This window comes from Anomaloglossus baeobatrachus, chromosome 6 (genome assembly GCF_048569485.1).
Source record: "Anomaloglossus baeobatrachus isolate aAnoBae1 chromosome 6, aAnoBae1.hap1, whole genome shotgun sequence".
NCBI classification, from domain to species: Eukaryota; Metazoa; Chordata; class Amphibia; order Anura; family Aromobatidae; genus Anomaloglossus; species Anomaloglossus baeobatrachus.
The window spans coordinates 327,587,555-327,610,877 of record NC_134358.1 but is presented as its reverse complement, the minus strand read 5'-3'; the positions used below and the strand labels follow the sequence as shown (position 1 = coordinate 327,610,877).

Here is a 23,323-nt window from a genome sequence, read left to right as displayed (position 1 = left end):
CATATTACAAGTGAATAGGCTTTGAATGTAGAACTTAAAATATAGACGTGTCAGGAAAATTCCGAGGTCTTATTTGGAATCAACGCGTTTAATTTCATATAAACCACGTTTTGCTTTCAGTAACCTTAACCCCTTCACGAACAAGGACGTCCTAAATCATGAAGGAGTGATCACCACTGGCTGCGTCGGTGAGCTGGTGGCGATCCCTGCACATGTCTGCTGATTTGAACAACAGACATGTGTGCCCTGCTGGCACAGGTGGATCCGCGATTCACCCGCACCTGTTAACTGCTTAGATCATGCTGTCAAAATGTGACCGCGCAATTTAAATGGCTGCGGCAGTGAAATCACCTTTCCCCGCCGACTTACCGCTATCATGCCGTAGTTCCTGTTACAGCCAGCAGAGCAGTGGCTGTAACAGGAAAGCAGCATTTCTGCAGATCAGAGCTGTGCAGCCCTAATCAACAGAAATGTATGCGCGATCAGATTGCTTGCTGATCCTTATAGTCCCCTAGAGCAGAGGTTCCCAACTCCAGTCCTCAAGGCACACCAACAGTGCATGTTTTCAGGATTTCTTTAGCATTGCATGGGTGTTGGATTCAGCACCTTTGCAGGTGATTAAATTATCACCTGTGCAATACTAAGGAAATCCTGAAAACATGCACTGTTGGTGTGCCTTGAGGACTGGAGTTGGGAACCTCTGCCCTAGAGAGACTATTTTTTTTTTTTTTAATTTTACTAGTCTCTCTAGGGAAGTATAAGGATCAGCAAGCAGTCTGATCGCTCATTCATTTCTGTTGATCAGGGCTGCACAGCTCTGATCTGCAGAAATGCTGCTCTTCTGTTACAGCCACTGCTCTGCCGGCTGTAACAGGAACTACGTCATGATAGCTAAAAGACGGCGGGGAAAGGTGATTTCCCCGCCACAGCCATTTAAAAATCGCGCTGTCACATTTTGACAGCGTGATCTAAGGAGTTAACAGGCGCAGGTGGATCGTGGAACCACGTATGCCAGCAGGGCACACATGTCTTATTAAAAGAGTTAAAAAAAAAAAAGAGAATTTTGTTTACTTACCGTAAATTCTTTTTCTTATAGTTCCGACATGGGAGACCCAGACTATGGGTGTATAGCTTCTGCCTCCGGAGGACACACAAAGTACTACACTAAAAGTGTAGCTCCTCCCTCCGAGCATATACACTCCCCGGATGACAAATCCAACCAGTTTAGTGCAAAAGCTGAAGGAGGACATCCACCCATAAGTAGAGATAGAGTAAAACCCGGAATAACCGGAACCTCTGTCTACAACAACAGCCGGTGAAAACACACGGAACAAGAAAGCTGTCAACAGGCAACAGGGAGGGTGCTGGGTCTCCCATGTCGGAACTATAAGAAAAAGAATTTACGGTAAGTAAACAAAATTCTCTTTTTCTTCATCGTTCCTTATGGGAGACCCAGACCATGGGACGTCTCAAAGCAGTCCATGGGTGGGAATAAACAGAAACTGAGAAGTAGGCAAACCTAACTTCACAAATGAGCGACAGCCGTCCGAAGGATGCGTCTGCCCAAGCTCGCATCTGCCGAAGCATGAGCATGCACTTGGTAGTGCTTCGAAAGGGTGTGCAGACTAGACCAAGTGGCAGCCTGACAGACCTGCTGAGCCGTAGCCCAAGAAGCACCGACAGCTCTGGTCGAGTGCGCCTTAATCCCCGGCGGGGGAGGCACCTGAGAACATTGGTAGGCATCGGATATGGCCGACCTAATCCAACGAGCTAGGGTCGGTTTAGAAGCCGAGAGACCCTTGCGCTGACCTGTGGTCAGCACAAAAAGAGAGGTGCACCGCCTAAGAACAGCGGTGCGTCACACATAGATCCGGAGCGTCCGCACCAAATCTAAAGCATGCAACGCTTTCTCAAAGCGATGCACAGGGGCCGAACAAAGGGAAGACAATGAAATGTCCTGGTTAAGGTGGAAAGGAGACACCACCTTAGGGAGAAGGCCCGGAGTCGGACGGAGAACCACCTTGTCTTGGTGAAAAAAAAACAAAAAGGGTGACTCCGAAGAGAGCACAGTCAAATCAGAGACTCTCCTGAGAGAAATTATGGCCACCAGAAAAACCACTTTTCTGTGAAAGACGAAACAACGAAACCTCCCTAAGAGGCTCAAAGGGGGGTTTCTGTAAGGCCGTGAGGACCAGATTAAGGTTTCAGGGATCCAGAGGCCGCCGGTAAGGCGGAATGATGTGAGATGCGCCCTGCATGAAGGTGCGCACCTGGGCCAGCCGGGCGATACGCCGCTGGAGCAACGCTGACAGAGCCGAGACCTGTCCCTTGAGGGAATTGAGGGACAGTCCTAGCTGCAGACCGGACTGTAGAAAGGACAGGATGGTCGGCAAGGAAAAACGGCCAAGGGGCATGGCCGGAAGAACGACACCAGGACAGGAAAATTCTCCAAGTCCTGTGGTAAATCCTGGCCGAGGAAGACTTCCGAGCCTGAGTCATAGTGAAGATGACCTCGGAAGGAATGCCTGAAGCCGTAAGGATTCAGGGCTCAAGAGCCACGCCGTCAATCTGAGAGCCGCAGAATTCTGGCGGAAAAACGGACCCTGTGAGAGAAGGTCTGGCCGGTCCGGGAGATGCCACGGCACCTCTACGGACAAACGGAGCAGGTCTGGGAACCAAGCTCGCCTGGGCCAGTCTGAGGGCGATGAGTACGACCCGACGGCCCTCCATTCTGATCTTGCGCAGGACTCTGGGCAAGAGAGCTAGGGGGGAAACACGTAGGCCAGACGGAACTGGGACCAATCTTGAACCAGCGCGTCCGCTGCCAAGGCCTGAGGATCGTGGTAGCGAGCCACGTAAACCGGGACCTTGTTGTTGTGCCGGGATGCCATTAGATCCACTTCCGGAGTGCCCCGCCTGCGGCAGATTGACCGGAACACTGCCGGATGCAGGGCCCACTCGCCGCTGTCCACGGTTTGACGGCTGAGATAATAATAATAATTAATAATTTTATTCATTTATATAGCGCTATTAATTCCACAGCGCTTTACATACATTGGAAACACTGTCCCCATTGGGGCTCACAATCTAGAGTCCCTATCTGTATGTTTTTGGAGTGTGGGAGGAAACCGGAGAACCCGGAGGAAACCCACGCTAACACGGGGAGAACATACAAACTCCTTGCAGATGTTGTCCTTGGTGAGATTTGAACCCAGGACCCCAGCGCTGCAAGACTGCAGTGCTAACCACTGAGCCACCGTGCCGCCCAGAGATAATCTGCCTCCCAGTTTTCAACGCCTGGGATGTGGACTGCCGATATGGTGGACTTGGAGTCCTCCGTCCACTGAAGGAATACGTTGAACTTCCAACATTGCTAGGCGGCTGCGAGTCCCGCCTTGGTGATTGAAGTAGGCAACTGCTGTCGCGTTGTCTGACTGGACTCGAATGTGCTTGCCCACCGACAGGTGGTGAAAAACTACGAGAGCTAGGAGTACAGCCCTGATTTCCAGCACATTGATTGAGAGGGCTGATTCAGACGGAGTCCAAGTGCTCTGTGCTCGGTGGTGGAGAAACACTGCTCCCCAGCCGGATAGACTGGCATCCGTGGTGAGAATCACCCAGGACGGGGCCAGAAAGGAGCGTCCCTGGGACAGAGAGAGGGGCCGAAGCCACCACTAAAGAGAGCTCCTGGTCTGTGGCGACAGAGCCACCAGCCTGTGCAAGGAAGAGGTCCGCTTGTCCCAACAGCGGAGAATGTCCAGCTGCAGGGGACGCAGAGGGGACTGGCAAAGGGAACCGCTTCCATTGACGCCACCATCTGACCCAGCACCTGATGGAATGACGGCGGAGCCTCAGCAGAAAGCGAACCGCCAGATTAAGGGACTGCTGTTTGACTAAGGGCAGCTTCACAAGTGCCAGCAGAGTCTCGAATTGCATCCCTAGGGACGCAAGGTCCTGGGTCGGAGTCAGAGTGGACTTGCAAGCGTGGCGAGAGTGAGCGAGACACTCCGCTGAGAGTGAGCGAGACACTCCACTGACAGTCTGCACTGGATGAAGCCTTGCTAGAAGGTCGTCCAGGAAAGGAATCACTACCAACCCCTGGAGGTGCAGAACCGCAACCACTGCTGCCATGACCTTGTGAATACACGAGGGGCCGTGGCGAACCCGAAGGGGAGAGCCACGAATTGGAAATGTTCCTCTCCGATTACAAAACGTAGCCAACGCTGGTGAGAAACTGCGGTTGGCACAAGCAGAAAGACATCTCTGATGTCGATGGATGCTAAGAAATCTCCTTGGGTCATTGACTGATCGCAGAGATTCCATGCAAAAATGCCGCACCTGACATGCTTGTTGAGAAGCTTGAGATCCAGGTCGGAAAGCACCGTCCTTTTCGGGGACTAGGAAGAGATTTGAGTAGAAATCTCAGAACCGTTCCCAGTCGGGAACTGGTACAATTACTCCATTGGCCTGCAAGAATGCCACGGCCTGTGAGAAGGCGGCGGCCTTGGAGCAGGGGGGAGTTGACAGAAAAAATCTGTTTGGCGGGCTGGATAGAATTCTATTCTGTAGCCGTGGGAGATGGTAACCCACACCCACTGATCGAAGACGTGTTGAAACCACACGTCGCCCAAGAGGGAGAGCCTGCCACCGACCAAGGACGTTGCTGGCGCGGCCAGATAATCAAGAGGAGGCTGCCTGGTGGCCGCAGCTCCTGCGGACTTCTGAGGACGCGGCTTCATGCGCCAGTTGGTTTACGGACCTTGGCTGAGTTAGTGGACGAGGCCGAGGGCTTAGAGGACGATCAGTTAGAGGAACGAAAGGAACGAAACCTCGACTGGTTCCTGCCCTGGACAGGTTTCCTGGGTTTGTGGCATGGAAGTACTCTTCCTGCCAAAAAACTTCCGTAATAATTTCATCCAGTTGTTCACCGAATAGACTGGTCCCAGCAAAGGGAACCCAGCAAGGAACTTCTTAAAAAGCATCTGCCTTCCACTCTCGAAGCCACAGGAGCCTGTGGATAGCGAGGGAAGTAGCCGAGGCCACCGCAGTGCGGTGACAGTCTCCAGCATGGCAGACATGGCCTAGGATGAAAAGACTGAAGCCTGGAAGTTAAGGCAACCACTTCGGGCATAAAGTCCCTAGGTGAGGGGATGCATCTCCTCCAGAGAAGCAGAGATGGCTTTGAGAGCCCGCACTGCTGCAAAAGATGGGGAGAACGCGGCCCCTGCCGCCTCATAGATTTGGCCAGAAGGACAACCTGGCGGACAGTGGGATCCTTAGAGAGGAGCCGTCAGCCACTGATACAACTGTCCGGGCTGAAAGCCTAGACACCGGAGGGTCCACCCTTGGTGAATGAGCCCACTCCTTGATCACCACTGGTGGGAGGGGCAAACAGTCATCAGAACCACGCTTTGGGAAGCGTCTGTCAGGACAGGCTCTGGGCTTGGACACAGTGGGCTGACAAACTGGAGTGGTTAAGGAACACACTCCTTGTTCTCTTAAGGTATACTAATGCCTTTCTGCCAGAGTGGAATGCACCCCTGATACAGGCCGATTGAGGTCCAGTACAAATATAATGGACGCAATCAAATCATTAGCATCTGCGTCACCTTCGGACAGATCAATGTACATGACGTAGCGTCCGAGCCCCTAGTAAAAGCATCCTCCTCGTCCTGCGAGTCGGCTCGTGAATCAGAGCTGCGGGACGAGGAAGGAAAGGGGACCCTGCGACTCCATTTTAGGAGGACGGGGACTGAGACCAGATGAGGAATCCTCTGTGAGCTTTGCTGAGCGAGCCGTAGCAGCAGAAGCGCCCTGAGAAGGGGGCTGATGCATGCTCAGCAGTGTCCGGGACAGCTGTCCCCTGGAGAGAGGGATTCTGCCCAAACCGGGGGGACAGCCACCGGAGCCGGAGCAGCTGGAGGGACCACTGATGAGCTTCCAGGCTGAGAGACCACTATGTTAGAGCAAGCATCACAATGTGGTTATGTGCTCGGTACAGGCAGCACGAGTCTACATGCAGTGTATAATAATAACAGCCTTGCAGCCTTGCTCTGATGTGAGACATGCTGCAGAAGTGGGGGCTCTGTCCCCCCAGCAGAGTATATAAACAGTGTATATAAGCAGCTGCACAACCGGAGGTTGTGGCTTGCCAGACCGTTTAACATAGGGACATCTCTGTGCCCTCCAGATCCCCCAGCCCAGGCCTCCATTTGTCACAATGTGGTTATGCAGACATTGAGAACGCTGAGAAAATGGCGCCGGAGCGAGGAGAGGGGGCGGGGCCTACTCTGAGAGCAGGACCTGGAGGGCAAATGAGGCATACAGGGGAGGGAATCTTTCCTCAGTGAGGAGTGTCCGTTCCCTGTGCTGAACAGCCGCTGGGCGGAGCCACACTGTCCCTCTGCACTGACTGACATGCAGGGGTAGAGAATCGAAACTAGGCCTCAGGCGAAGCCGGGGCCTAGATTTAAACATGCGGCCAGCGTGCAGGCACCATCGGCGCGGTTCTCCAGTGAAAACTGGAGAACCGGCCGGAAATGTTAACACAGTCATATAACACACTCTCCCCAACATAAAAAGTACAAGGGACCCCTGGAAAGACCACTGTCTGTGGTAATAACGTCTCAGTACTTAGCTTGTGAGACGCAGGTGCCAGGTCCCTGGGGGATGAGCGCTCCGTCCGGCAGGATCCTGAAAAGGGCTGCGGATGGAGACCGGTCTCCTGCAAAGCAGTGAGAACCGTGATGGCTCCCACTTCAAGCCAGAGCCTCAGGGGATGGTGAAGGAGCACGGCATGTGAAGGCTCCAGCCTTGTAAAATCAACCTTAACAGCACCGCCGACACAGTGGGGTGAGAAGGGACATGCCGGGAGTCCAGATTGGACCCGCTTTTCTTCCAAATCTTTGAAATAAAAAAATCAGAGGATGCATGTGTGTGTGACCTCCTGAACACAAAGCATTGAACTGGTTGGATTTGTCATCCGGGGAGTGTATATGCTCGGAGGGAGGAGCTACACTTTTAGTGTAGTACTTTGTGTGTCCTCCGGAGGCAGAAGCTATACACCCATGGTCTGGGTCTCCCATAAGGAACGATGAAGAAAATTTAAAGATATACACACATTTGGTATCGCCGCATTCAGAAATGCCCGATCTATCAAAATATAAAATCAATCTGTTTGGTAAACGGAGTAGCGGCAAAAAAATTCCAAACTCCAAAATTATGTTTTTAGTTGTCGCAAATTTAGTGCAAAATGCAATAGCAGGCAATCAAAACGTAGCATCTGCGCAGAAATGGTACTATTAAAACCATCAGGTCGCGACACAAAAAATAAGCCATCAATGAGCCCCATATCCCTAAAAATGAAAACACCAAGGTTCACACAAAATGGCGCAAAAAGTGCATCATTACTGACATCAGTTTTACTATATAGTGAACATGGTGCATAAAATAGCCCCAAAACAATCGTGCAATAGCACTTTTTTTTGCAATTTTTCCTGACTTGGAATTTTTTGGGGAGTTTTCCAGTACACTATAATGGTAAAACTCATAGTTTAATTTAAAAGTACAACTCGTCCCGCTAAAAAAACAAGCCCTCATATGGCAAGATTAATGGAAAAATAACAACAACAACAAAAAAAAAAAAAAAATAAGTTACGGCTCTTGGAAGAATGGGAACAAAAAATGAAAAATTGCGAGGGGGTGAAGGGGTTATGGGAATTTTTCTGAATTGTGTAGAATTTACATGGGGTTACAACACATCTGTGTTTCCGGTATGTGTGACTTCCGTTTTAACACACACACACACACACACACACACACACACACACACACACACACACACACGTTAACCCATTAAAATCAATGGGTTTGCGCACACATGCATGTTTTCACATGGACCGTGTGGAGCATGTGTGTGTCAGTGTGCTCCACACGTATACATGTCAGGTTTTTCTCCGGTAGCACAGATGTCACACGGCCTGCACGCTGATGTGATCTTCTCCACCGCTAATGTCTCTAGCACTGCTGTCACTTGCTTCCGACACCTGCTCATTATGCTCGTTGCATATTCACTGCACCTTGGACCGGAAGCAGCAGCAGTTCCGGGGACATCATTGCCGGGGACAAGTAAGAATAGAAGTTTATGCTGTCTGTTTGCTATGCGGATGTCACACCGATAGCACACTGAAAGCATACGCTGAACACACACACACACATATATGCACCTACACCACGGACCGTGCAAAACGTGTGTGTTTTGCATGGACATGTGAAAGAGGCCTTAAATGTACTTTTAGTAAAAACAGAGATCAGAAAGTACTGTCAATTTATCTAATCAAAATCTGCTGCTTTTTCCACTTGAGCCACTTCCTCCCCTCCCCTTAACTCCTGAACTTAAAGGAAATGTCATCACAAAATGACCTATTTAAATCAAGTTTTTGTGTAAACTTATTTTTTGTTTCAATTAACTTTTTTTCTTATCAGTTATCTATAACACTGGTCAACACAAAAAAAAAAAAAATCATCAGCAAAAGGTAATAAGTCTGTTTTATGGGGTTTGATGTGCCGATTCCAAAAATCTACTTAGATTTGCTCTATCATAAAGTTTCAATGTATGTAGTTTTACCTATGTTATTCTCATTTATTTGCTTGTCTTAATTGTGATTTTTTTTTTTTTTTTTACAGGGACAACATCAGTAAAGGTTTTAGCTAGCTTTATGGAAAGGAGTATTGACCATGCAGTCAACCAGTGACTGCTTCTTGGAAAGTCACATGTTATGGGGAGGAGCTATTAAATGAAATTACCGTATTTTTCGCTTTATAAGACGCACCGGATTATAAGACGCACCCCAAACTTAGACATAAAAAAAAGGTAAAAAAAAGAAAAATGGGGTCAGGCTTATACTCCGGTGTTCTCTTACCGGAGGGGGGCAGCAGTGGTGGTGAAGCGGGGTCACAGGAGCTAGAGGTTGTGCTGGCAGGCACGGTGGGTCAGTGGCAGCGGGGTCCGTGGTGGTAGGTGCCGTGGCGTCCGTGGTGGCAGGTGCCGTGGCGTCCGGGGTGTCAGGAGTCGGGGGGGGGTCAGTGGTGGCAGGAGCCGCGGGGCCCGTGGTGGCGGCAGCAGCAACAGTAGCAGCGGTGGCGGGTGAGTCGTGCAGCAGGTCGATGCAGTGAGTGTCCGCGGTCCCGGTTCAAATGATGGCGCATGAGCAGATGGAGCTCTCATCCAAGAGCTCCATCTGCGCACGCGCCCGCTCCCGGCGCCAACATTTGAAACTGGGACCGCGGACAAACTGGGTAACTTGCTGCACAGCCGCCCGCCCCGCACGCACAGAGTGGCAGGCAGCAGGCTGCCCGCCCACCCTGCGTGCAACGGCCGGGCGGCAGCTGTCTGCCGCCTGCACACAGCACCCGGCCGCACACACCACCCGACCGCCGGCCGCACACACCACCCGGCCGCCGTCCGCACACACCACCCGGCCGGCAGCACCCAACTGCCACCCATTCAGCCACGGCTACCCGGCTGCCACCGCACGCAAGTACAGGTACCCGGCCGCTTGCACGCAGCCACAGGCACCCGGCCGCCCGATCGGCGCACGGACAGGACCCCCAGGTACCGCTATATTCAGTTTATAAGACGCACCCCCCATTTTCCTCCCAAATTTTTGGGAGGAAAAGTGCGTCTTATAAAGCGAAAAATACGGTAATTAAATTAGCTCATCAGAGACAATTCATTGTCATTGATTCATTGTCAAAAGATAAAGCTTAACTTCTTGCATCTAGGTTAAAACAGAAGAATCTTCTTCATGATGGATGTCAAACTGTGTTATTACTGAAACAGAAGTAACACACATTAACACAATTTTTCACAGTTGATGGACCAAATGTGTACTGTAAGGCTATGTTCACACACGATGTTTTTTGCAGCTTTTTTTTCCTGACCAAAACCTGACCTTGTGGCAGGATTTCTCCTGAGAGTCATCTGCAGTTTTGGTGCGGTTTTTGTGGCCTTGTTAGGCCCTGGGCGCACTAGATAATGGAATTTTAAGAAAATTCTGCACCCTCTGAAAGATTACTGCACGTGCGGTAAAAAAACAAAGCAACCCGCACCCGTAAACCGCATGCGGTTTTACTGCGAATTTTCTGCAGGTTGTTCCCTGCGTTTTTTTTTTCCATTATCTATGACAAAAAACGCAGGTACCTGCGGAAAAGAAGTGACATGCACATTTTTTGCTGCAGAAATTCTGCAGCAAAAATCTTTAGGGTGGGGGGTGGGAGGGGACGCAGTACGGGCATTTTTTTTTTTTTATTACCATAGGTTTTGCGGGGGAATGACTGCAGAAATGCTATAGTGTATGGGCTCCTTCCAGGTATGATGTCATTTTACAGGCCCCTATCACATGGTGGGCGAGGTGGGGAGGGGGTTGGGGGGGGGGGGGGGACGACACATAATAGTGGAAGGGAGAAAACATCGCCAAGCTCACTAACCCAGCTGGTCATGCCCACTAACCTGAACGGAACCCATACATTCTAGGATCATCCTTACCTGCTACCGCGGCCCCTGCTACTTCCGCACCGATCATTAACCTCATGCATATTCTTGGCTTCCCCCCTCCAACTGGAGTCTGTGGGTCTATCGTACAGTAAAAATATATATATATATATATATATACACCATACTATGAAGAGAAAAAAGACATGGATCGCACATCCCAAAAATACATTGATCTAAAGCCGCTAGGCAAAAAATTAAATAGAACATGAGGTTCTTTTGTTACCATTCTGATCAGATTGTATTAAGCCCACTGCCACGTCACGGCAAACCTCTTGAGTGGGTCCCTAACCTGACCTTTTTGTGTGGCACTGTGCACTGACCACCGCCGCAGCGACAAAACGCCAGCAGGGCGGGCGACCTGGTGCCTCACAGCACCCATGCTGCAAGGCGAAGCCCCCAAGGCTCCAGGCCGCGCCGCCCCACTGACACGACACCACCACGACATCAGCCACCACACAGCACCAGCACACAGTGAGAGGAGCTGTGCACTCACCTCCCACTGGCTCCCATATGTGAACTGGGAGCAAAAAGAAGGCTGGCCCCTCTTGCAGTCTCCTGCTGATTAAAAACACCTGTGTCAAATGGGGAGAGTGCAGATCCAAGCAAAAAAAGAGGGGGATAGCCTGATATAAATACCATACTATGAAGAAAAAAGACATGGATCGCACATCCCAAAAATACATTGATCTAAAGCCGCTAGGCAAAAAATTAAATAGAACATGAGGTTCTTTTGTTACCATTCTGATCAGATTGTATTAAGCCCACTGCCACGTCACGGCAAACCTCTTGAGTGGGTCCCTAACCTGACCTTTTTGTGTGGCACTGTGCACTGACCACCGCCGCAGCGACAAAACGCCAGCAGGGCGGGCGACCTGGTGCCTCACAGCACCCATGCTGCAAGGCGAAGCCCCCAAGGCTCCAGGCCGCACCGCCCCACTGACACGACACCACCACGACATCAGCCACCACACAGCACCAGCACACAGTGAGAGGAGCTGTGCACTCACCTCCCACTGGCTCCCATATGTGAACTGGGAGCAAAAAGAAGGCTGGCCCCTCTTGCAGTCTCCTGCTGATTAAAAACACCTGTGTCAAATGGGGAGAGTGCAGATCCAAGCAAAAAAAGAGGGGGATAGCCTGATATAAATACCATACTATGAAGAAAAAAGACATGGATCGCACATCCCAAAAATACATTGATCTAAAGCCGCTAGGCAAAAAATTAAATAGAACATGAGGTTCTTTTGTTACCATTCTGATCAGATTGTATTAAGCCCACTGCCACGTCACGGCAAACCTCTTGAGTGGGTCCCTAACCTGACCTTTTTGTGTGGCACTGTGCACTGACCACCGCCGCAGCGACAAAACGCCAGCAGGGCGGGCGACCTGGTGCCTCACAGCACCCATGCTGCAAGGCGAAGCCCCCAAGGCTCCAGGCCGCGCCGCCCCACTGACACGACACCACCACGACAGCAGCCACCACACAGCACCAGCACACAGTGAGAGGAGCTGTGCACTCACCTCCCACTGGCTCCCAAATCTGATCAGAATGGTAACAAAAGAACCTCATGTTCTATTTAATATTTTGCCTAGCGGCTTTTAGATCAATGTATTTTTGGGATGTGCGATCCATGTCTTTTTCTTCATAGTGTGTTATACAACATTCTATCCCCCTCTTTTTTTGCTTGGATCTGCACTCTCCCCATTTGGCACAGGTGATTTTAATCAGCAGGAAACTGCAAGAGGGGTCAGCCTTCTTTTTGCTCCCAGTTCACATATGGGAGCCAGTGGGAGGTGAGTGCACAGCTCCTCTCACTGTGTGCTGGTGCTGTGTGGTGGCTGCTGTTGTGGTGGTGTGGTGTCGGTGGGGCGGCGCGGCCTGGAGCCTTGGGGGCTTTGCCTTGCAGCATGGGTGCTGTGAGGCGCCAGGTCGCCCGCCCTGCTGGCGCTTTGTCGCTACGGCGGTGGTCGGTGCACGGTGCCACACAAAAAGGTCAGGTTAGGGACCCACTCAAGAGGTTTGCCGTGACGTGGCAGTGGGCTTAATACAATCTGATCAGAATGGTAACAAAAGAACCTCATGTTCTATTTAATATTTTGCCTAGCGGCTTTTAGATCAATGTATTTTTGGGATGTGCGATCCATGTCTTTTTCTTCATAGTGTGATATATATATATATATATATATATATATATATACACACACACATACACATATATATATATACATACACACAGACACAAACATACACATATATATACATATACACATATACACAGTGCCTACAAGTAATATTCAACCCCCTGCAGATTTAGCAGGTTTGATAAGATGCAAATAAGTTACAGCCTGCAAACTTCAAACAAGAGCAGGATTTATTAACAGATGCATAAATCTTACAAACCAACAAGTTATGTTGCTCAGTTAAATTTTAATAAATTTTCAACATAAAAAAGTGGGTCAATTATTATTCAACCCCTAGGTTTAATATTTTGTGGAATAACCCTTGTTTGCAATTACAGCTAATAATCGTCTTTTATAAGACCTGATCAGGCTGGCACAGGTCTCTGGAGTTATCTTGGCCCACTCCTCCATGCAGATCTTCTCCAAGTTATCTAGGTTCTTTGGGTGTCTCATGTGGACTTTAATCTTGAGCTCCTTCCACAAGTTTTCAATTGGGTTAAGGTCAGGAGACTGACTAGGCCACTGCAACACCTTGATTTTTTCCCTCTTGAACCAGGCCTTGGTTTTCTTGGCTGTGTGCTTTGGGTCGTTGTCTTGTTGGAAGATGAAATGACGACCCATCTTAAGATCCTTGATGGAGGAGCGGAGGTTCTTGCCCAAAATCTCCAGGTAGGCCGTGCTATCCATCTTCCCATGGATGCGGACCAGATGGCCAGGCCCCTTGGCTGAGAAACAGCCCCACAGCATGATGCTGCCACCACCATGCTTGACTGTAGGGATGGTATTCTTGGGGTCGTATGCAGTACCATCCAGTCTCCAAACGTCACGTGTGTGGTTGGCACCAAAGATCTCGATCTTGGTCTCATCAGACCAGAGAACCTTGAACCAGTCTGTCTCAGTCCTCCAAGTGATCATGAGCAAACTGTAGACGAGCCTTGACATGACGCTTTGAAAGTAAAGGTACCTTACGGGCTCGTCTGGAACGGAGACCATTGCGGTGGAGTACGTTACTTATGGTATTGACTGAAACCAATGTCCCCACTGCCATGAGATCTTCCCGGAGCTCCTTCCTTGTTGTCCTTGGGTTAGCCTTGACTCTTCGGACAAGCCTGGCCTTAGCACGGGTGGAAACTTTCAAAGGCTGTCCAGGCCGTGTCCAGGCCGTGTAAGGCTAACAGTAGTTCCATAAGCCTTCCACTTCCGGATGATGCTCCCAACAGTGGAGACAGGTAGGCCCAAGTCCCTGGAAAGGGTTTTGTACCCCTTGCCAGCCTTGTGACCCTCCACGATCATGTCTCTGATTGCCTTGGAATGCTCCTTTGTCTTTCCCATGTTGACCAAGTATGAGTGCTGTTCACAAGTTTGGGGAGGGTCTTAATTAGTCAGAAAAGGCTGGAAAAAGAGATAATTAATCCAAACATGTGAAGCTCATTGTTCTTTGTGCCTGAAATACTTCTTAATACTTTAGGGGAACCAAACAGAATTCTGGTGAATTGAGGGGTTGAATAATAAATGACCCTCTGAATAAACTTTTCACAATTTAAAAAAAAAAAATAAATAAATAAAAAAAAGAAATAACATTCTTTTTTGCTGCAGTGCATTTCACACTTCCAGGCTGATCTACAGTCCAAATGTCACAATGCCAAGTTAATTCCGAATGTGTAAACCTGCTAAATCTGCAGGGGGTTGAATACTACTTGTAGGCACTGTATATATAAAGGACGTAGGGTCCCCCCCATATTATGATACCCAGCACAGAACAGCTACAGCCCTCAGCTGTGTGCTTATCTTGGCTGGGTATCCAGAATTGACATGTTCATTCTTTTCAGAACGCAGCAAAAAAAAAAAAAAAAATATATAATATCGGAGGTATTTTACAAAACCCTCAAGAAAAAATCCTGACGTATATTATATTTACTTGTAAAGCGCCATGGAATAAATGGCGCTATAATAATAATATTATATAATATAATATATATATATATATAATATATATATATATATATATATATATATATATATATATATAATATATATAATTATTATATATATATATATATATATATATATATATATATATATATATATATATATATATATATATATATATATATATATATATATATATATATATATATATATATATATATATATATATATATATATATATATATATATATATATATATAATTTTTTCCAGAAATCTCAGACTTTGCTGCGACTGTAAAAAGCGTTTTATTAGCATGGATTTGCATAAAACCAAGGCAAATCCGTAGCTAAAAACTGCTGCAAAAACGCCCAGTGTGAACATAGACTAACAATGTGAATGGCCTCTTTAAAGAACTGAATCAAGAGTATTTTGTTGCAGATTGGAACTTTTTTATTGACTCATCTCAGAGAAGTTTGAAAGCAGTGTTGTTTCACAATGGAAATATGAAACCATCAATCCCTATTGCTCATTCATGTCATCTTAGGCTAGTTTCACACTTGCGTTGGACGGGATCCGTAGCATTGCGTTGTGTGACGCATGCAACGGATGTGTTGCATATAGTGGCACCACGCAATGCTACGGATCGTACAAAATAACGGAAAGCTTTTTTTTTTTTCTTTTCTTACAGTTTACCGGCAGCCGACTATTGTGAACGATCAGCTGATCGCTCTTAATAGCCAGCGGCCGAACGCTCAGCTGAGTGCCCTGACATGCCGGCGGCCAAGCGCTCAGCTGAGTGCCCTGACATGCCGGCGGCCAAGCGCTCAGCTGAGTGCCCTGACATGCCAGCGGATCAGCTGAGCGCCCTGACATGCCGGCGGCCAAGCGCTCAGCTGAGTGCCCTGACATGCCAGCGGATCAGCTGAGCGCCCCGACATGCCGGCGGCCGATCGCTCAGCTGGGCGCACAGACATGCCGGCGGCCGATCGCTCAGCTGGGCGCACAGACATGCCGGCGGCCGAGCGCTCAGCTGGGCGCACAGACATGCCGGCGGCCGAGCGCTCAGCTGGGCGCACAGACATGCCGGCGGCCGATCGCTCAGCTGGGCGCACAGACATGCCGGCGGCCGAGCGCTCAGCTGGGCGCACAGACATGCCGGCGGCCGAGCGCTCAGCTGGGCGCACAGACATGCCGGCGGCCGAGCGCTCAGCTGGGCGCACAGACATGCCGGCGGCCGAGCGCTCAGCTGAACGTTCGGCCACCGAGAAATAAAATAAAGTTTGTGATAACAAAAAAAAAAAAAAAAAACCAGCATGCGCAGTGAAAAATAAAGGTTTCCGCTGCTCAAAAATACGTTACATGCAGCGTTCCATCCGCCCGACGCTCACTGACTGTCAGCGTCAAAACAACTGATGCGCTGTGGGGCGAATGCAATGCAAGACCATCCGTTGCTATACGTAGCTAATAGAAGTCTATGAGGAATATAACGGTTTCCTGTAACGGTTACCGTAATTCCACGAGCAACGCTGAATGTAACGTTTTTTTGTGTTCAGTGGATCATTTTTTTTTACTGTGAGCATGCGCACAGTAAAAAACCATGATCCACTGTAAATTCAGTTCCTGCGGCCGCCGGGAGATCAGCTGGTCATTCACAAAAGCCGCCCACTGGTAAAATGGTAAAACAGTAAAAAACATACACAACGGATCGTTTTTTGCAGAATAAGGCTATGTGCCCACGTAGCGTATTTTCATGCAGTTACGCTGCGTTCTGCGTCCCCAGCATAATCTATGAAAATTGTGCCAAATCATGCCCACGTGGCGTATTCGGCTACTGCCGAAGCGCTGCGTTCTAAGAAGTGACATGTCACTTCTTTCGTGCGCTCTGCCTGCAGCTTCCGCTCTGTCTATGGGAGGGGCTGAATCCAGAGCGAATAAAATCGGCTGTTTCTGCAGCGTTTTGAAGCGCACATGTGCTGTTCAAATCGCTGCAGAAATTTCTGCAGGGACAGAACGCAACATGGGCACATAGCTTCAGTCACATCAGTTGTGCCACTATCTGCAACACATCCGTTGCATCAGTCACACAACGGATTGTGACTGATGCAAAACAACGGAAGTGTGAACTTAGCCTAAAGGAAAGTTATGAAAATCTGTCAGTTATTTTGGATGCTATACAATATAAGCATCATCAATTATCTGTGGAGATGTGAAAGTGATTGGTCTGCTAATGGGAATGCAAGGAGGTTTCACAACATATTGTTGCTTTTTGTGTTTATGGGACAATAGAAATACAGTAGAGCACTATGTTCATCATGATCAGGGACAGAGAAACATCTATGCTCCAGGTAGATACAATGATCAGCATAATCCTTTAGTTGCTCTAACAAAAATCTTTCTTCCTCCACTACATATACAGTTGAGAGTAAATTTGTGAAGGCCATGGGAAAGACAAATTCACAAAGGTTCCAGTACATTTCACTGAAATTCTCCAGCATTTCACCAACAAGACTGAAGGAAGGGGTATTTGTTGGTCCTCAGATGCGCTTATGAGAGATGATGTGTTTGAAGGAACTCTAAATGATAAGGAATTGAGATCTTGGAAAATCTTCAAGTGGATCTGTGATAACTTCTGAGGGGAAAATATCAATCTCCAGAATATGTTGAAGGTGTTGAGGAACTGCTAAATGCATACCGTTGTCTTGGATGTCGCATGTCTCTGAAAATGCACTTTTTGCATTCACATTACTATTTCTTCCCTCAAAATCTTGGGGATGTAAGCGATGAACAAGGCGAGCGGTTTCACCAGGACATTAAAGTAATGGAACACCGCTACCAGGGTTTTTGGAATGACTCAATGATGGCAGATTACAGTTTGATATTATATAGGGACAACCCTGAAAAATCGTATCAACGACAGTCTAATGTCAAGCATTTCATCATTTCTGCTCATATTTTGGTTTCTAGTTTGCATGTGAAATTAATTTGGTCCAATAAAAACTGTTTTGTAAGGTGAAGCATTTTTCTCTGATATGTAGATTGCTGTTTCCTTAATGTCGCCAGTATATTTCCTGTACCTTATAATGATGTTGCTCCATGGAAACTATACGTACTAGAGAAAAACTATATACGTTTTTGAAATCAGGACAAAAAGATGATTCAGAAAAGAACAAAGTCACCTGCTATGATCACAAAAAATATGTTTTTTTTTGTAGACCTAATAATAATAATAATAATAATAATTATAATAATAATAATAATTTTGACAGTCACCGCTGGGGCCATTTCATACCAACTTCCGGTTTCAGGAAATCCATATGTACAACAACAACAACTAAGGGACTCCAACACCATATTTCGTGGTTAAGTATCTGAGTCTGTGCAAAGGTCATTGTGACGGAAGGAGAAGTAGGGTCAGCTGTGATCTGTGTATAGAGGTGTTACCTGTCAGTGTAACCATGACTTTGAGTATATAATGAGCCTGCTGAAAATTCTTCCTGAAAGGGCAGGAAGTACCAGTCTAAGGCTGCTTTCACACCTCCGGTTTTTGCCATGCGGCACAATCCGGCACTTTGCAGGAAAAACGCAACCGTTTTTTTTTTTTTGCTGCCGGTTGCGTTTTTCCTGCATAGACTTTAATTAGTGCCGCATGGCCTTGCGTTCGGTCCGGTTTTTGCCGCATGCAGCAGATTTAGCCGATGCAGCGGCCGGATGGAACGTTGCCTGGCACGTTTTTTTGTGCGGCAAAAAAAAACCGCATCGCGCCGCATCCTGCCGATACGGCACTTTTCTCAATGAATCCCTATGGATGCCGGATGCGGCAAAAACCGCATCCGGCCACCGCATGCGGTTTTTGCCACTGCGCATGCTCAGTAGCATGCCGCAAGCGGCAAAAACCGGACGGGCTGTATGTAAAAAACTTATGCAAAGGATGCGGTGTTTTCACCGCATCCGTTGCATAGGTTTCACAGCCGGATTGAGCCACACGGCTCAAACCGGATGAGTGAAAGCAGCCTAAAATAACCTCACTGGCCAGTGAGAGATTACCAATTCTGTTTAATACAGATTGTGATAAGAGAAAACAAAACAACATTGCCAAAACATGTTTTAACAATGCATAAGGTTCTAATGGGAACAGTTTCTCCTTGTGGAGAGTAACGTGCCAGTGGAAGGAGGCTTATAAGCCACACCATGCTGCCGTGGGAAATTAAATACGCAAATAGTCTCTTCAGAAGGAAGAGTATTTGATCTATAGCGCACCTATTGGCTGTAACAATCCATGTAACACAAAAAATGTATTTAAACAGTGGGTCATTTTCTGATTACCTTTAACATCCACTCTGGAAAAAATAAACAGCCAAACTCCTCTAGCTGAAGATGAGATATACAGCTGTACATTGAAGTGTCAGGCTGTGCTAAATTTAAAGCCTATGCAGTGAGGAGGATAAGTGAGGAACACAGAGAGGAAACAGAGGGAGCTTTCTGCCAAATCTTTTATCTAACCCTAGAGCTGGATTCACATATATGCTGCCTAGTACTGCTGTATAATTCCCTCCAAGCTTCCCTGCTGTTCTGAGGTATAGCAGCTAGTATCCTACCACCAGGTCAGAGCCAACTACAAATAAAGAGGTAGGGCTTGCAGAGGGAAAAACTAGTGAAAATGCATGATACAAGACATATATCATATCCACGAGTAATAACAAACATGACAGCTTATTCTGAGAAGTTACTTTTCACTCACTGTGTTATGCGTATGCTTTTCTGCATCCTTACTGACCCACAACAGGTGTCAGTGCCATTGCCGACACATTGTTATATCTAATAGGTGTAGGTGTAAGGATGGAATCACATCTGCTGTTTAGATGCTGTTTTTTCATGCCAAAGTCAAGAGTGGATCCAAGCTAAGAGAGAAAGGATGAAGGAAACACTTATCTTTCTCATTTGTACACACCTGTGTTAGGCTTAAATACATGTGTGATTGTAGGCTTAAACTGATTTGCTAACATTGTACCTCCCTACATAGCCTTAAGGTACCGTCACACATAACGAGATCGCTAGCGAGATCGCTGCTGAATCACGGTTTTGGTGACGCAACAGCGATCCGGATAACGATCTCGTTATGTGTGACATCTACCAGCGATCAGGCCCCTGCTGTGAGATCGCTAGTCGTTGCAGAATGGTCCAGGCCATTTTCTTCAAAGGCGATGTCCTGCTGAGCAGGACACATCGCTGTGTTTGACACTGTGTGACAGGGTCACAGTGACTGCTGAGATCGTTATACAGGTCACTACTGCAACTTGTAGTGTTCCTGCATCGCTGGTAAGATCTGACTGTGACATCTCACCTGCGCCCTCCCAGCGACTTACCTGCGATCCCTATCAGGTCGCATAGTTTTCGGGATCGCTGGTAAGTCGTTGTGTGTGACTGGGCCTTTACAATTTAGGAGGAAGAGGTTGTGTCCTTTCCATTACCTTAATGGAGATTATAAAGTCTAAGCACACAAATACAAAATACCTGGGTGTTAGTACAGGGCTTCGGGTTTTAGAACTGAGCTTCTCTTGGCTGTAAGACAGGTTAACTTTGCGATTAGATCCAGGCTTTCTTAAATCGGGAGATCCAAAATTCCTCAGCATTTTGGGAGTTCCAGGACTGTTGGCAATAGCGATTCTGTTTTCCCCAGGATACTTGGAAATCATTTGGCAAGTATTACATGTCACTACCTAAAAGATTAGAAGATTGATCATGACATTCATCCATATTAAACCATCCTGGAGAATCAAACACTATCCTACTACTTACACACAGAATTACTAATACCCCTGAACGATATAACAAATCTAGAGATTAAAGGTGGCAGTACCGTGGTAAAAGCTGCCATTCTGTAGAAAGCTCAGTATAGCCGGCTGCAGACAAATCTGGCTTTCTGACCACAACTGATTTATACAGCATTATTGATGGAAACCCCATGACGTCAATCGTGGGATGCCTGTGGTACGAATGTCTGCCCCAGTATCAAAATCAATCGTGTCCTAAAATATAATACTATTTTCACAGAGCAAATGTTCTACACCAAGTGTTTACAAATAGGGCACAGTAAGATATATTATACATTATATACATATTATATACTAGCTGTAGTACCCAGGCGTTGCCCGGGATAGTAACTCTGTCTCTCTCTCTCTGTCTGTCTGTCTTGTTCCCCATCTGTCTCTTTCCCTGGCTGTCTCTCTCTCTTTCCAGGTCTGCCTCTGTCTGTGTCTCTGTCTCCCCATCGTATTACCTCACACATTAGCTTTTTTACTAACAGTTTATTTTGTTCCTATAGCAACCACTGACAGTTGCTATTAATAGCCCGTATCTCCCAGCTCCATTCAGATTAATGGAGGCAGGATTTTGGAGACTAACTGTAAAGCGCGGGGTTAAATTTTCCCGTCCAAACATAGTCTATGAAGTTCCCTGAGTCACATGAGGCGTCTGTGCAAAATTTCATGATTGTAAATGCAACGGTGCGGATTCCTTTAGCGGACATACACTCAGCTTTATATATTAGATTACACACACACACACACACACACACACACACACTTTTTTTTTTTTTTTTTTTTAACATGGGATCCCTACATTGATGCCCGTTATTCCCATCAAGGTGGCGCACACAAGTCCTAATGGTGGATTTTTTAAAGGAGACTGGTCATTTAGAACATATTTTAGTGGGGCAAGTCAATCCCCAAATGTCCGTTTCTTGGTGGCCCCTCTATGAGCTAGAACTACGGTAGGATCAGCCGTGACCTGCTTATTTTGAGGTGCTCCTAGCACAAGATTGTTGGACGCTATTTATTGCTTCTATCGCTTCTTTTCCCTGAAAATGTAAATATCTTGGCACATGGCTCTACGTTATGGGGGGATGAATATAAGCTGCAGGCCCTACAGACTTCTCTAGCCTTCAGGTGCTCAAGGAGGCACGCTTTATACAATAAGAGTAGTAACCTATTCCAAAATTGTGTATTACTAAAATGAAAAGTGATAATCTTTCGGGAAATATTTATGCCCAGTTATAAACCTTTGTTAGATGGCAATTACTACACAAACACGATCATAATGAAAATAGTATATAGATCATCTGTAATAGGTGTTGTAATGGTTAGTAAGCCATGAGCATTAGGAGGTATTTCCATTAGACATTTATGGCACATGCCATAAATGTGGATCCAATCTCCATACTTGCTCAGCCATTTTCACAATCCTTAAAGTATATGGAAAGTTCCAAGCCATGCATGACTACCACTCCACTCAACACTGACGCAAAATGCAGAGTCCAGGTTCTGCCTCACCAGGGAGGACAGTGGGTAGGGGACCACTGTTCTGGAGAGAATATCCAAAGTGGGAAGCCAACACCTACAGCAGCACATAACATTAAAACCTTGAACACTTTGCTATTTGCATTATTTTGCTGAAAGAACTAGCTGCCTTAGGTGTCTAGTATGTGGCATAGGGTAAAGTAATACTCATGTGAATGGCAGAATCTAAGGTTTCCTGGCTCTCCTTCTTACAGTGTATCCTGGTGCCATCTATGTCCTGGGTAAGACATGAGCATGCACCCAGCTGTTCACATGAAACTGATTTATCTCCACACAAATTATAAACCCCATTATAGTCAATTCCCTTAGATTTTGGGATGGGTTGAAGTATTCAGGCCTCAATTCTCCCTTCGTGCTTTTGGGCTTCCTGCTTGGCAATCCTTTTACCCCCGAGGCACGAGAATTATTTAGTGCACCCTGCAAGGTACAAAGACAACCCATGCTCAATTCCTACATTTCCTCCCCAGTAAAATAATAACAGCTTTACTCACCTCCGCTAATAGCACCATTCCAGCATGGTCAGATCTGGCTTTTGTGGGACCCCACACTGTTGTGTCAAGAGATCCCTGCAATCAATCTGCACTGACTTCACTGTCCCCTTCTTCAGAAGTAAATGACATCTGGAGGAAGTCACAGCTCTTTAATGAACGCTTAATAAGATGGACACCGCAGGGTCATTGGTCAGACACAGTTCAAAGTGACTCCCTCTGCCTCATTATAGTGAATGTTCTGTAGGGGGTGCTGTGCGAATCAAGTATTTTAGAGATTTACATGTAATCGCTGTTGTAAGCGCTCTTTGTAGAGCACAAGATAAATATGAGCCGTGCCTTACTGCAATCTTTGGGAGGCAGAAAAAAACAAAGCAATAGCAGTTCAAGAATTGCCTTTATTTATTACATTGCTCACTGTGGTTTATAACAATTAGGCAGTTTTATTCTTCAGATCAGGGGAATTACAGAGATACCAGATATACAGTGGGGACGGAAAGTATTCGGACCCCTTTACATTTTTCACTGTTTAATTGCAGCCATTTGATAAATTAAAAAAAAAAAAAAAAAAAAAGTAATTTTTTTTCTCATTAATGTACACTCTACAGTCCATCTTGGGCAGAAAAAAAACAAATGTAGAAATTTTTTTAAAATTTTTAAACAAAAAAACCTGAAATATCACATGGTCATAAGTAAGTATTCAGACCCTATGCTCAGACACTCATATTTAAGTCACATGCTGTCCATTTCCTTGTGATCCTCCTTGAGATGGTTCTACTCCTTCATTGGAGTGCAGCTGTGTTGAATTAAGGCT

At 46.9% G+C, this 23,323-nt stretch overlaps 1 protein-coding gene across 1 annotated transcript in view; it reads right to left on the bottom strand.

Moving 5' to 3' along the window:
* RMP24 (ribonuclease MRP subunit p24) overlaps positions 1 to 23,323 on the bottom strand; it is a 53,781-nt gene that overhangs the window by 19,801 nt on the left and 10,657 nt on the right. Inside the window, exon 4 of the mRNA XM_075316535.1 lies at positions 20,178 to 20,383. Coding sequence (XP_075172650.1) covers positions 20,178 to 20,383 — 206 coding nt within the window. The remainder of the gene's footprint in view (positions 1 to 20,177; positions 20,384 to 23,323) is intronic.